Source organism: Aythya fuligula, chromosome 19, assembly GCF_009819795.1.
Source record: "Aythya fuligula isolate bAytFul2 chromosome 19, bAytFul2.pri, whole genome shotgun sequence".
In the NCBI taxonomy this organism is placed as follows: Eukaryota; Metazoa; Chordata; class Aves; order Anseriformes; family Anatidae; genus Aythya; species Aythya fuligula.
This window is the reverse complement of record NC_045577.1, coordinates 6,143,937-6,158,816: the sequence shown is the minus strand read 5'-3', so window position 1 is coordinate 6,158,816 and position 14,880 is coordinate 6,143,937. Positions and strand designations below refer to the sequence as shown.

The window sequence follows — 14,880 nt, the reverse complement described above, 5'->3', positions numbered from 1 at the left end:
AGAGTGGTGGCCTGGGGCCCTCGTCCTGATCCCAGCAGCTGAAGTCCCTGGGTGATGTCTTTGCACAGCTGGGTTGATCCGAGTTTGTCACTGGGATATAGGATTCCTGGAAGGTCTCTCTCGGATGCCTTTGCTTTCATGTTTTATGGTGCGTAACCTTTAGGTGCTTTCACCGCTTCTCTGATGAACTCTTCACGTGCCACCGTGCAGAGGGGTCGTGGGGAAATCCCGCTGCAACCAACTCCAAGAAGACATTCACATCATGTTGGTTTAGGTGGAAACAGTAAACTTGATTTATTGAAAAAATCTATTACATTTATTCCTTTATTACACAGGTTTAAAATATTTAAAAATAGCTCTTATGGGCATTACACTTAAATTTTATGACACGTTTATTGGACTTTGAAGAAATGTACAATATGTCATTTGACAGTATATTTTAAAAAGGGCCTTATGTACTAAATTTTTTTTTTCCATAGGTTTTATTTTTCTTATCAACATTTGTTCAAGTCATATATTAAGGGAAGAGGGAAATAAAATTACACAAAAAGAATGTCTGCAAATACAAGTAGTAATTTTATTGCAATATACCGTAGCTAAGTGGTCTGGGGAAATCGGAACAGTTTGGAGCTCAGTACAATTACAACACTGTGGAATTCAACAGAGGATTTTTTTTTTCTTAAAGCAAGGAAATAAAAGGAAAAAAAAAAAAAAAAAGAAGAAAAAAGCTCCCTTGATGAAAATTCATCGTAACAGAATCACATGACCTAGACAGACGCACACGTGTGTACATACATTGATATATGGCTTATCTGTTGCAGAGAGGAACATGCAACCTTTCCTGACCTTCCCACTGTTCCCGGACAAGGCTCTCGCCAAGGTGAGCAGCTGAATTCTGCGATACACCATCATATGCTCAACTGCACTGCTTTGCTGCTGGAGTCTGCAGTTTTTAGGATAGCACCTTTTTCTTTTTTTTTTTTTTCCCCCCCAGCGGGAAAAAAAAAAATAGACAGAACACAACACAAGAAGGGAGACGGATGGACACGGCTCTTGCAGACCCAAAAGCACCACGCAGCGTCGCAGCTCCCGCCGCCGCCTCGAGCCAACACCATGGGCTCGGGTTCGGCATCGCTCCCTCCTCTGCTAGGGAAGGAGGGGGGAAAAGACATCATATATAGGCTCTTCTTCACAGTAAATGTGATGTCCTTTCCTTTACGGTGGCAGACCCCCCTTGGCTCAACCGTCGCTGTAATACTCCAGGCCAAATAATAATAATAATAATAATAAAAACCCTGCAACGTCTATTTGCCAGCCAAGAGATCTAAACAAGGAAATGGCCAGGGAGAAAACAAACAAACAAACGGAGAAGGAAGGTGGTGTCAGCTGGTTGCGATCCAAAAATGCTGCATGGAAAAAAAAAGAAAAAAGAAAAAAGAAAAAAAAAAAAGCCATCCTGGCAGCAACCACGGGCAGACAAAGAGAATTGCACACGCAGCTTCGTCCTCGCATCCGGACAGCAAACAAATACATAAATTAGCACCACAAACATTCAGCAACTGAGTACAATCTGGTGTGATTACCACCATATAAAATGCATGAATATTTTTTTTTTGGAAAAAAAAAAAGGCGTAAGCACATTTAATACTTTCTACATGGGCTGTAAAAGCTACTGTAATACAATTAGAGAGAGGAGCAGACCTTCTACATAACGAATACGAAGGTGGCATGCATTTATAATCAAAGACTGTAGCAAAAGCGTGCAGTCTGCGTTGGAAGTGGCTAAAGCAAAGGCCAGTGGGAGACTGGCCACTGGCAGGGTATAACCAGTGTTGTGTAAATGTTACTCGAATAGATAGCACCACAGAAAAACATTTAAAATAAAAAGCACCTTTTTTTTTTTCTCCTTTTTTTTGTGTGTTATGTTTTACACTTGGTATTCAGAGAGGACAAATGGATTTCCCCTGCCAGTGCAATCTGCCGCTGGGAATAGATTTTTTTTTTTTTAAACATTTTAAAAGAATGCTGAAGGAAAAAAGGAGGCGAGAAGAATTAACTTAAAACACGCACATTAAGGTAAGCAGGGGTATAAAAGGCAGAGATGCAAATGGGATTCTGCTTTTAGGTCGGCGTTTTGTAGGAATCTTAGCAAAAAGTGGCTTTATTTTCCTTATTTTGGAGCGAATCCTTCCAAAGGCAGCAGTGGCCGGGAGGCTTGGGGGGTCCTCACCCCACAGAGCCTCGTGCCTGGGCACAGCCCCTGGGCATGGGGCAGTGCCAGGGAGGGCGCGCGTGGCGGGGCTGTCATCGTACGGACAGGGTCACATGCATGTTATGAAGCCAGGAACGTTTAACCACTTAAAATAATATACAATACACATATTTACTTACAAACATACAAAAATATAAGCACCTTTAAGACACGGGGAAGAAGACGCCCGGCGTGGCTTTTAGCAACCGAATTGGGTGGGTGAAAATTTTGTAAAAAGTGGAATCAGGCGATTCAAGGGAGATAGTACGAATGCTGGAAACGGCCATTACATCTGCTTGCTAGACCCGATCCAAATCTCACAGAAGCCAACGAGATGACCATGAAGAACTTCAGCAGGGTTTGGATTAGAGCCAGGACTGCCCCGGTTTCAACGTCAAGCCGAACGCAGGAGTTTCAAGTTTGTTTTTTTCCCCATTATTATTATTTTTTTTTCTTAGAAACAAACGATAACCTCCAGCCAAGCTCTTGGTATCATCTCATGGCGAGAAGAAGTCTTTCATGTGTTTCCATCTCCGGACCCCCAGGTGGCTGTGCAGAGGTGGCTGCGGGAGGGAGGTGACACGGGGACAGGTCTTGGGGCCACGCGTGCGGCCTCAGGTCATGCGATTCTGGTCTGTCGCGGGAACGGTCCTCGCGGTTGGGTTCGTGTGGGTGCAGCGGCACAGAGGAACTCGGGCAAGACGAGGAACAAAACAAAAGGAAAAAAAAAAATAACCCATCGCTGTCCAGTTTCAGAACGTGCATGTGACAAGGAATTCTTTTTTTCTTTTTTTTTTCTTTTCTTTTCTTTTTTTCTTTTTAATTAATTAAATGGCGCAATGAGGTTACGAGGTTGCTCATTTGGAGACTAGTTTTCAGGTGGCTCTTAGCCCATGAAGCAAGCCGGTCCCACCTCGAATCCAAATTTCTGTGACGCTTCTCCGAAGTCATTGAACATGATGTCGACTATGGGTACTTGCTCGACCTTGGGCGTGTTGATTTCCAGGACAGTCTTCTGATAACCCTTCTTTGCCTGGAGGGGAAAAGGAGGAGAGAGAGGAGCTCTGGTGATGCCTCCAACCCCACACCAGCCAGTTATCATGAATGAGCATTCACTGGTCAGCTGGGAACATGGAGATGGTATCACCCAGGTATTTCCTGAGACAATTCAGAAGCATCCAGCACCAAAAAAAAACCCACAAACATTTATCCTGCAAACGCACTAGATATGCTCTCAAGCAGGATGGTTGGGGATCACTGAGCAAACCCTGAGGGGGACAAGTGGCCCGAGCACGGACTTTGGAGCAGAACAGCTGTTGCCATGCAGACAGCAAGCACAAATGCTGCCTTCAGCACATCTCAGAGCTGGAACGGGAGCCTGGTAAAACTGTTGTGGCTGTGCTATAGCTGTGTTGCCTCCCCGAGGACACGCATGGGTTGTTGAGCAAATGTGAGCGATTTAATTTGAATATATTAGTTTGACTATTATCCGAGCGCTACCGAAAAGCCCACGTTTAAAGTTTGATGGAATTCACAAGGTGATGTTGTCTTTTTATCGTGCCTGCTAGCCATACAGTTATTTCTGAAATATAAATAATTATTGGAGGAGCAGAAGTGCACCCGGGGGCATACAAAGCTGCACAAACAAGTGAATTTATGGAGCAGCTTTTGGCTCTACCTTACCCTCTGATTTGTGTGTCTCAAAAGAATAGGTTATAGCACAGCTACTGAGAAAGGGCTGTAAGATCAGGAAAAACACATCCAAATAATGGCCCAGACATTAGCCCTGGAGTTCCTCCAGTGTGGGCTGCGGCAACCTCAATCATGGTGAATGCACAGGTCCTGCCGGGACCTCTGGCAGTGCTGTGTTGGGTAGGCAGGCCTAATTTTTCACTTGGCAGGGCTCAATCTTATCAAATCTTGCCTGTGTTTCACGAAGGATGACCTGCTGAGGTCACGGAGATGGTGGAGGAGTGCAGGAGATGCAGAGCATCTTTCTACAAGGCTCTCTGAGCATCTCACGGGGACGTGGCTCTGCACTAAATTGATCCCTTAATGATGCAATGAGCTCCCCTGGCATTTTTTACCTCCTTTTCAGAGTCTGCAGGAACTTCTCCTGCAGAAGGGGGCAGGAAGGAAGGGGCTGAGACCCAGCAGCTCCAAAGTGATGCCCAAGGAGCCAGGACACAGCTCCATGCCCCCGGGGGCACCAACTCCAGGGCTCATCCAGCCTCCCACCACAGTCCTTGCTGCTCCCTGCCCAATTCTTGCCCCAGCCTTTGATTTTTGGAGACTGGTCATGCTGACAGCAACCTGTGCTACAGCCTTCATTGTGAAGCGACCAAGCGAATAAAACCAAAAGGAGCGGCAGACCTGTTTCCATGCAAATATCCCTCATTAGAGAACAGGGAGAGGAATGTAGGGCACCTGAGCGGCACCGCTTAAGCTGAAAGGATTTTCATCAGACACATCTGCCTTAAAATTTGCAACGTGTGATCTCGCAGCTTCCCCGAGTCTTAAGAAAGAAAAGGGAGGGGAAGGCTTTTTTTTTTTTTTTTTTTTTTTGCTGAGGACAAGATGTGTTAGCAGGAGACCTGAAGTACTTGAGGATAAACTTCCCCATGTGACTTCTGAGTGTTTTCAGCAGAGGGATGAATGCCCTTTCCCTCTCTGCGTGAGTGTCAAAAGAAGTGATTCTAATTTGATTTTCCTCATTGCTCCTACAGTAAAAAATGTGTGTGCGCCAGAACAGAATCACTTTCATCTCAAATTATGTGGAGGGCTTTTGCTGTCAAACATCTCTATCTTTCAGTCCCATGGGCTTCAAGCACTGCAGTTGCAGAGGGTGAGAATTATGCAGGCTTTTGCACCAGCAAACTGGATCTCAAAATAAATACAAGCGGCACCTGCTTTGCCAAATTTTCAGCTCCTGAGGGTAGATTGCTCAGAGCTCAGTCCCATATCAGGTGCCCAACAGGAGGAGGAAGAAGCAAAGGCAAGATGTTGGGCCCCTATGGAAGATCTGGCCGTTGCTCATTGCAAAGGCAAAGAGCACTGGGGGCTGCTTTGGCTCATCCTTCGCCAAGGGCACGGGCAGCTTTCATGTAGAGCAGGCACAGAGCAAACCAAGTGCTGTGCTGGACTCCTCTGGCAGCCCAGGGACACCCACCAGGAGCTGAGGAGCAGCTGCACCCAGCACAACCCAGAGCCTTCCTGAGGCTGCACTCAGCAGCGTGCCACCAGCAGCAGCACCACCACCCCAACATAATGCTTTGCCTCTAAGATTTCCTGAAAGCACTTGCAAAATTATTATCAAAGCCTGCAGAATTCCCCTGCACCTGGATGTCATCACTCACACCTCCCCTTGTGAGTCAACAGTAAGAGCAAAGGCAAGAGGGAACGTTTAAAAGCAAGCAGTGATTTTAGACAGGTCCCTTCTGTATGCAGAGCCAGCAACAGACCCAATAAATGCGGTTTCTAGAGGTGCTGCAGCTTCCCCTGGCCTTGAGCTGAGCTGTGGCACAGGGAATAGCAAGCTGGAGGTCTCCCACCCTGGGAATAACCCTCAAGGCCACCCCATGGCATGGAAAATTTGGAAGCGATTTGCTCAGAGATCCCTTCTGCGGGGGCTTCTCACGTACCGCGCAGCCGTCGAAGGCGGCTCGGATGTAGGGGTTGTTGTCGTAGGACATCTCCTCGTCGTTGGAGCCCAGGAAGCGGATGGCCTTGTCGTAGCTGTCGGTGGTGGCGTCGTGCCAGGCTACGGACTGGTAGCAGTTGTAGGTGATGTTCTGGTGGGCCGAGGCGCTCAGGAGCCGGAGGAAAGTCATCTGCACCACTCCGATGGGGTTCCCATCCGAATCCACGTAGGAGAGCTGTGGGAAGTGGAGAAGGGGAAACACTGGGCAGTGAGAGGCAAGGCAACCCGCCTGGGGGGCTCCAAGGACCACCAGTCTCACCCATCCTTATCCCCATGTTCACGGGCATCCTGCCCTCTGCTCCTGGACCTCCCCACCCCAGCGGGGCACGGATCCTGCTCCTGCCATGCTGCACGGCACAAGGATGTTCTGGTCCTTCTGCTGCCAGGGCAGGTTATTTCTTTTGCCGTTTGGGATCTGTTCATGAGCTGAACTAACAAGGCTAACACGGGGCAGGAGGAGAAAGGAAAGGGGATTTTGGCCCTGGTTGCAAAAGGGTGCAGTGCTGAACAAATCTGGGGATATATGTCCAATGGTTATTAAAGCCAATACTGAGCATATTTCTCCAGCTTTTGAAGAGAGAAGAATGAGAAGAAGAAGACTTACTGAGGAGCTTAGGGTTTTATTTTCCTGCCCCATTTGACACAAGTTTTGACCTCTGTAGGTATTTTGCTCTGCACACACAGGGGCATTTCCCATTCATCTTTCCTAGATACCAGTACAATGGCTTTTAAACAATCTTTGCAACCTTTATATAGAAATCCTGTTCCTGCCAACAGGGGCTGGAGAGGCTGCATCAGCCACGGGGAGCTCTGCTTGCTGCCCTTGGGGCATGGCGTGAAACACAGAGCCACACAGCTGTGCCTGCACAGGGATTTGCTCCGATCTGCACATCAGGCTCCTTTTCTCCCCCAAGGGAGAACAGCTTCTGGAAATACGTTTCTGCAAAACAAGTTACTGAAATCCCCTCCAGCCCCATAGGATTCGGGCCTTTCCAGGACTCTCTCTTGTGCCCCACCAAGGAAGCAAACGCTCAGTGGGCCAGCCAGACCACAAGTACAGACCGACTGTACTCAGGGTGGTGTCTCCAGCCATGGCCAAGCTGCCAGAGCTGCTGCTGGAAACTGTCTACAGGCAGCTGACTTCTTTAGTAACAACTGGGGGAAAAACACAGCACAGAAACAACGCAGAGTTCTTCAAGGTACCACGAAACATCAAATTATGGCGCGAGCTGCAAACAGTAGAACAAATTTGTAACCACATGACAAAATCACGAGTAAAAAGATCATAAAAGTAAAGAAATGTATACCAACCGGTTGTCAGGATACCGTTGCGCTGTCCTTCTGAGAGTTAAATATGACTGACCATGAGAGAGCCACGCATGCCAGGTGGAGAGAGACCAGAAAACCACCAGGACATGGAAGGAGAGGGACACAAAATGCCAGCTACTTGGCATGCACTCAACGTCTCAGCTACCCATCGACCTGCAAGATTTGTTTTTCCTTGCGCTCTTATTTCAAATCAGTGCTTGGCCTGGGAGCCTGGTTGCGTGCTAAGGGGTCTCAGTTGCTGTTCTGCCTCTGCAGGCTGCACGAGATTTGCAACTGGAGCCACTGGGAACCGGCTGCACGCACAAGGCTTGGCTGGTTCTGCAAAAATCAATCTTTTCCTTTTTTTCCTGTGTGACAGTATTTGCCTGTGGCAGATGCCATATGGCATTGAAGGATAACAGGATGGGATAGATGGCAGGTCTCGTTAGAGCTACTGGGAATTACGGGTGTGCATGAGTAATGCACACGGGAGGAAAGCAGAGTCCAAAAGAAAACATCTGCAACCCTCTTATCCCTCTAAATGCAGGTTGGCTGCCTCATGAGAAATCCTGGGAAATTAACTCCAGGTACTCTGTGTCATTGATTAATGACAGTGGGGAAGCATCAAAACGAGATGGTTTCTTTGTATTTCATGTTTACTCTGTCCATCTTACTTCAGGTGCTCTCAGAAGAAAGGCACAACTTGGCCTTGGCACAACTGCACGCCTTGTGTGAGCAGAGATTCCTTTGGGGTGCCCCATAAACAGTCCCATGGAAATCCTCCCCAAATTTGTGGGATCCCCTGGGTTCAGCCCCAGAAAGGCTGGGGCTGGGCTGGGCACAAAAGCTCTAGGGGTGAGCAGAGCACTCCAAGGGGCACTGACACCCATCCTGCCAGCCTGTACAGACTTCAATTGATCCAGGCAAACATCTTCCCCGTTTACTGATCTCATAGCTCCAAATACCAATTGGTGTGAAATGGAGCTACTTTTTTTGTTTTAAACAAACTCCATATTTATGGCCGGTGTGTTCAACAGTTCTGTGATTTGCTTAGGAATGTCTTCTATGTGCTGGTGGCTTTTTTCCAAATGGAAAACATGAAACAGGTAAAAAGCAAGAAAACGGCAACATGGAAAGATGGAACAAAGGGCTCCAAGTGGCACTGAAATTCCTATTTAGAAAAAGGGCCCTGAGCTCTAGACTGGCCATTCAGCCTCTAAAGTAGCTGACAAACAGACTGGAAAGAAATAAACAGAAGCAGAGAAAATGGAGAGATGAAGGCACTTGTAACATTAATTGATGAAGTGCTCTGTGACTAAGCTAGGAGCAGTTGCCCTCCAAGGAGCGATGAGGCTGAAGCCTTGGCTTTGCGGCCTTGCCGGATGGTGCAGAAAAGCTGCAGAAGCCATATCCTTCTTGTGGGCAGAATCAGAGCATACACGTTTAGTGGCGATGAAATGGGGCTTAGGAAAACAAGGCAGTGTTTTCCTTCGTTTGCTCTTTAAGGTGGAAGTTTGCACGTTCTGCAGGAAACCTCTGCCCTGGGCAGCAGGGCCATCAGCACCTCCACCTGCTTCTCTCTGCTGAGTATTTCCTCCTTCCCTAATCTTCCTGATTTGATTGAGCTCATTACATGCATCCTGCTAATCCTACAAGAATTGATACAGACGCGGGAGATTTCTGTTTCCGAAGGAGAGCTGGATCGTGCTAATCACTTGCTGATGGGCTCTGTGGGAGAGCAATCCATCCACCACAAACCTGCTACAGGACAAAACCCTTTTACGTGTTGCTGTCTTGGCTGCTTGCTGACATCAAGCATTGTTTGACCTCACAATAGCCACAATTAAGGATTTTTTTAAAGGAGAAAACAAAAAATCAGTAAAATTCCAAGCTACCAAGCTTGGCACACACTCACGGCTTGAAATCTTCGTTTGACTCAATGACTTCACCTCTCCCAGGCTCTGCTGGTGCTGTGGGAGCCCCCCTTTCTTCCCCTGGGGACAACCTGACCCAGTCCAGCCTGGAGCCACACAAGGGTTCTCTGAAGATAGAGCTACTCTCCCTGGGGACCGCAGCATGGGGACACCCAGTTTGCCCTTGTCACAGTGGGAATGGCTCAGGAGGCAGCAACACCCTCCTGCAGGGTACAGCCTGCTCGGGGCAAAACCCATATTGGGTTTTGCTTCTTTTTTGCTTCAATTATTCCACCTTAAATGTTTTAACTGCAGCTTGTGATGGCGATTAGTCCAGCATGCAGAGTGCAACAGGTCTGGCCATACCAAAGCAGGTAACGTGCTCTGATTCAGACGAGAGGGCCAGGGTTAGCCACTTACCAAAGACCCCCGCTTGTATTGACTATACCATGTGGAAGGCTGTTCTTTGGGCCAACGAGCCATTTTACTCTGTAAAATATGACACGGGTTAAAGAAAACAGAAAGCACTGAGATGCATCTTACCAGTTTACCGCGCTTGAATTCACTGAACCAGGAGCCTGGGTTTTCCTTTGGCCAAGAAGTAATTCTAGCCTAGTTTGCGGACGGCAAGGAGGGAAGAGAGAAAGAAAAGAAAAAAAAAAAGAAAGAAAAAAAGTTACATTCAGTTCCATGAGTAGAGTCTGCAAGTCTTATTGAAAATGTCCGACTTCTTTTAAAGAGAATGTTTCCTTAATCCTTATAAATCAGTAACAAGACCAGCCGGCAGAGCCCTAAGGTGCCAGCAGCCTCTCGAGCAGAAGGAGATGCCACTGCTTGGCACCAGCCTCCTTCACTAAGGGCTAATGATCACTAACTCCGGATACTTTGGATGCCAAACCGGCAGTGCAGTCTGTTGGCAGGAGAGCTGAAAGGAAAGACATAGGGGAAAAAAAAAGGAAATATGAATAGTAGAAGTGCTGGTAACAGACAAGGCTGCTGTCACTCCAATGTCAAATCCAGATGCTGTGGGGCTAGGAAAGGCAAAGAGCACGCTTAAGGAAAAGCGTCCATCTGCCTCCTGCAGTTGTACAGCAACAAGGGGCAGCACAGGCTGCACATCCTCCTCCATCGGTGCCGGGCCATTGCACGTGATGGAGCTCCAGCCACCTGGAGCAGTGCAGGGGGTGACCTTGACAAGAAACGTGCTGTCAGAGCATCCTTTATGGCTGACCATCCGAGCAGCTGAAGCACTTTTCGCAGTCAGAGCACAAGGAAGGAGTGCAGCTGCCGTGTGCTCTCCTGGTTTTCTGAAACCTCCCTCGCTTCTGCCGTAAATCTCTCCAAAAACAATGGGCAAACTTTATGCAGGTGTCTCAGGATTATCCCTTCCTTTCCAGTCTGTGAACCATAAAGCTGGTCAGTGTGCTGCCACTGTGCTAGGGGTGGACTGAAAGGGGAGATGTCAAGCCCTGCAAGGACTTACAGTAAAACCACTCAGCCAACACTTCATGCTTGTGTGGTAGCAGTTCTCATCCCTCTCCATGGAAAACCAGCAGGCTGAGCCTTTTTCTCATTACGGCATTACTGCAATAGTGTAGCACAGTTTGCATTTGGGGAGCATCACAGCCTGTGTCCAGAAGAGCAGTTGGCAGGGGATGAAGTGGGGCCCAACAGCCACTGGCCGAGCCAGTGGGGCATGAATCTGCTATAAGATCATGGGCAGAATCCACTTTTTTTTTTTGCTGTCAACACTTTGAGGAGATCCATGGCAAGGTAATGCAAAGGAGAATAAATCTATCTCCTATTTAAACAGCCCTAACAAAAAAATCAGGGAATATTTATGCTCTATGTTATTTGCCCTGCACTGGCACATATTTCTGGTGGATAAAATTCAGCAGGCGAACGGCTTCCACTGGAGTGAACAGCTTCATCTGCACCTCGTGCCAGCTGCAGCACAACTGTGACATTGGGAGCGCTCCCCCAGGCTGCTATACAAAGACTTTCAGCTTGGCCAGCGCTAGAGCTGGTCCCCAGGGAGCAGGGAGAGCTGCTCCACAGAATAAGGTGCATGGCTATGGGGCAAAAAACATGAGTATGGGTGAGCTAAGCACATCAGTACATGTTAACTTAATCAATCTTGTGTTTCAGTGCCTGGAACAGTGCTGAGACTGGCTGAAGCCATTTAGGAAACCAGATACCCCCGAGAAGCAGCAGGGAAAGTTACAGGAGGTGAACATTTATCTGCTCTGCCTGAAGGCACAGCCAGGACGGAGGAGGCAGTGGTGCTTGCGCACACCAGCGGCAGAGAGGCAGCCCCACTGCAGGAGGGAAGACAAGGAATGAATTAAATGTGGGGAGCCACAGCTCCTGCACCAACACAGTTCTGCCTTTGCAAAGGAAAAAAATAAGGTTTTAGCATTTATCATGCCTGAAAACATCTTCAAAGTTTAAAACTGACTTACTCAAAGAAATTCTCTTTGTAAACATATTCCTTAGTACTTTAAAAGCCAGCATTGTACAACAAAAGAACTGCTCTGGATTTTTACTTGCTACTGTTCAAATCACCTGATATGGATTCTCTGGGAATATTCGCATTAGGAAACAACCTCTTACCATCATGATATAGGAGAAAAATAAAGTTGTATGGACTTACTCCTTCAGACTTCTTATCCGGGAAGATGCAAGTCTCTCCACCAGCTGTGAAATTACAGTAAACTTTGAAAGAGTCCCTGGAACATCCTTGGTTAGGATCAACCCAGTATTCACCTGGATGCACGACAGGGCAGAGAGGGGAAGAAAGAATCAGCACTGTGGAGGGAGGACAATGGGCGCTTCAACCACCATCTTGGTAGGTACATTTCATCTCATTCACAGGCCACTATTACATGTATTTTTTGGAGATCTTTTGTTCTGATTCCAGGTGATAAAGTAGCACCTTTCAGGAATAGCTTTTTTTTTTTTTTTTTTTTTTTTTTTGCATCAGACATCCCCATTCTTCTCTGTGGGTAAGCTACAATCCTCATGGGACACAAGGGCCAGAAGTTCCCCAAATCTTTCCCCTTGACTATTCACTATTAGTGGGAAACCCACAGCATATTCCCTGTCCCTGCTCAGTTCCAGGACGCACCGTCTGGGAAATCCGGGTGACAGAGCTGCAGATCTTTGCAGGTGCGAGCTGGGTTATGTTGAGTGCCCAACGGATGCTTCATTTGCTCAATTTCCAGTTTCAAGGAATTCAGTGAGCCAAAAATTTCCTCCATGCCATCTGCATAGTCCATGTAGTTGTCAGCGTTTCCATCATCCACCAGCTGGCTGGCATCGATGTTTCGCCTGGTCCTCTTGGAGGCCTGGATGGGCAGCGGCTGGATGACTTCTCCAGGAGGACCCTGAGTTGAGGGGAAAGAAGGTAACTTCTCATTGCAAAGGGGGAAGAGACAGAAGAAATGGCCAAAGCAGCCACCAGCACTGACAAACAGTACCACAAGACAGGTAAAACACCCATGATGGTGCTAATGAAAACCCCAGTCACGAGGCATGAACATGGGTTTCATCTTCTCTTGTCCTCCTCCCATTACTAATTTCTCCCTTCGCCTCCTTTCTTCCCTGGCAGGACCCACAACATCCTAAATCTTTACCTGGATATCTACATTACAACACCTGTTAAATCAGAACCTCCTTTCACATTTCATGCGATGGGCTGTACTTACAGGAGGCCCTGGGGGCCCAGGAAGACCAGATTCACCCTTTGGACCTGTTGGACCCTAGGTGGAGAAACAATGGAAAAACATAAATCACTCAGAAAAAAAGAAAAAAAAAAAAAAAAAAACAACACTTGTTACTGATACTGCACTACATTATTTCTTTTAATAGTCTCTAGCAGCAAAAACTATCTTCCTATCCCTTTAGGGACACAAAGAGAGTCTCCTACCCCCTTACCCCCCAATAAACTGTTTATTTTGTTTACTCTCTGATGCTTGGTAAGAGAAAATGTCTGTCAAATGCTTGGTATTAAGCAGTCAAATTTTGCTCAAGCTTCTGCAGAAAAGGAAGGATATTTCAATGTATGAGGTCTCCAAATCAATTCAACAGGTTTATAAATCAAATAAAATCTTAAAAGTGATAAAATATTTAATTCTGCATGGAAAAAAAGACTTTAGGAAGTTGCACAGGAGGAATTTTTAGCTGCCTGAATAGATGATCTGTAGTACAAAGCCTGCTTTAGTGATGCATTTCTCACCTTCGCTTTTCAGCTTGCTACCTCCTGCTTCTATTTTTAATATCCTCTGCTTTACAATAGCGGGTTTTCTCCCAAGGACTATGCACTGGATTCCTCCTTATAATCTTTTCTACACTGACGTTCAATGAAGTACAATGCATGGAACAGAAACCTTCCCCAATTATAACTTCTGGGCTTGGACAACCTGAAAAGGCTGTATTTGCTACAGTCATCTTTGGCTAATTGCCTTAATGCTACTGATGGGGAGATGTCGCAGCAGGTTATGCACTTAATAAGAGATCCTCAGCCTCTTCATTTAACAAAGTCTATACTCACTGATGATCCTTTAGCACCTTTGGGACCAGGTGGACCCTGTGTAGAGAAGAATGAAGAAGGGAGTTAGTTTCTTTGTCAGCAGAGAATTCAGCCTCTCCTTACAGACACAGTACTGTTACACAAGGTTCTGCAATTTTAACATTCACTTCCCTTTTTGTGTATACTTTTCACATCCATTTGAGCTGGATGCTATTTTTATTTGCAAACAGACTAAAAACATTGGTGATGGACCAGCCTGCATCCCTCCCACAGGTCCATGCATGCCCTCTGACTTCCACCCACTGGGTACTCCTGTAACTCATTCAGGTGTTGTTAATGGGCTCAGCTGGGCAATCCTAATTCCCCACAGCATCCTCAAACAAGGTCAGGCCAGATGGGCCGAACTGGGTTATCTGGGAGCACCAAGGTGACCCCAGAAGGGCTGCAGAGCTCCCCAGGAATTCAAAGATAATTACTTGTCACATACCGGTAATCCTGGTGGCCCTGGGGGTCCAATTGGTCCAGAAGGACCTGTGATACCCTGAAAAATAAAAGCAGAACAACACTGATTTGCATGCAGTGATGCTGGCCTATTGCTATGCAATTAACATCTGCTCACAGTTGACCACCTGATTTTGGAGGACATTCAAATTTGAAAAATCAATTAATATTATTATTATTTTTTAAGTGTGTGCATCCAGAGAAGGTTATGAGTGGGAAATCTCATTTAGGCACACAGTTCTAAAAATCAGTCCTCCTGATGCATATTTAATGTTACCATCCCTCCAAGCCTATTCAACTCTTTTCATACAAGCCCTGAGAAACTGCTTTCCACTAAAATGGGTCATTGTGGAGCACCTCTACATTTCACATGTAGAATAAACCACATTAATATAGAAAACAGCAAACATTCCTCAAAATTTAGCAAGACTCCCTTGCTGAGCCTGACCATCTCTCCTATACCGCACTTGCTCAAAGGCAGCAACCCCTGCCCAGCTCAAAAACGTGTTTAATGAAGGTCTTATGGGACGTTTACCTGCTCTCCTTTGGGTCCTGCTGAGCCCTGGGGGCCTGGGAGACCTCTGTCGCCCTTTTCTCCCTGCTCACCTGGTGGCCCAATAAGACCAATTAAACCTGGATGACCCTAGGGGAAAATAGCAGATGTTAATTACGATCT

General features: G+C 46.8%; 1 protein-coding gene across 2 annotated transcripts in view; it reads right to left on the bottom strand.

Moving 5' to 3' along the window:
• Nucleotides 1-1,892: 1,892 nt before the first annotated feature.
• COL5A1 (collagen type V alpha 1 chain) overlaps nucleotides 1,893-14,880 on the bottom strand; it is a 148,453-nt gene continuing 135,465 nt past the window's right edge. Inside the window, exons 58-66 of one of the 2 annotated variants that reach the window (XM_032200398.1) lie at nucleotides 14,740-14,847; nucleotides 14,191-14,244; nucleotides 13,725-13,760; nucleotides 12,880-12,933; nucleotides 12,300-12,558; nucleotides 11,826-11,938; nucleotides 9,716-9,784; nucleotides 5,893-6,126; nucleotides 1,893-3,284 (exon numbers count right to left, since the gene is read on the bottom strand). In XM_032200398.1, the coding sequence (XP_032056289.1) occupies nucleotides 3,138-3,284; nucleotides 5,893-6,126; nucleotides 9,716-9,784; nucleotides 11,826-11,938; nucleotides 12,300-12,558; nucleotides 12,880-12,933; nucleotides 13,725-13,760; nucleotides 14,191-14,244; nucleotides 14,740-14,847 (1,074 nt within the window). In that variant the 3' untranslated portion in view covers nucleotides 1,893-3,137. Of the gene's footprint in view, nucleotides 3,285-5,892; nucleotides 6,127-9,592; nucleotides 9,662-9,715; nucleotides 9,785-11,825; nucleotides 11,939-12,299; nucleotides 12,559-12,879; nucleotides 12,934-13,724; nucleotides 13,761-14,190; nucleotides 14,245-14,739; nucleotides 14,848-14,880 lie in introns of both variants that reach the window. The other variant, XM_032200399.1, reaches the window with a different exon arrangement.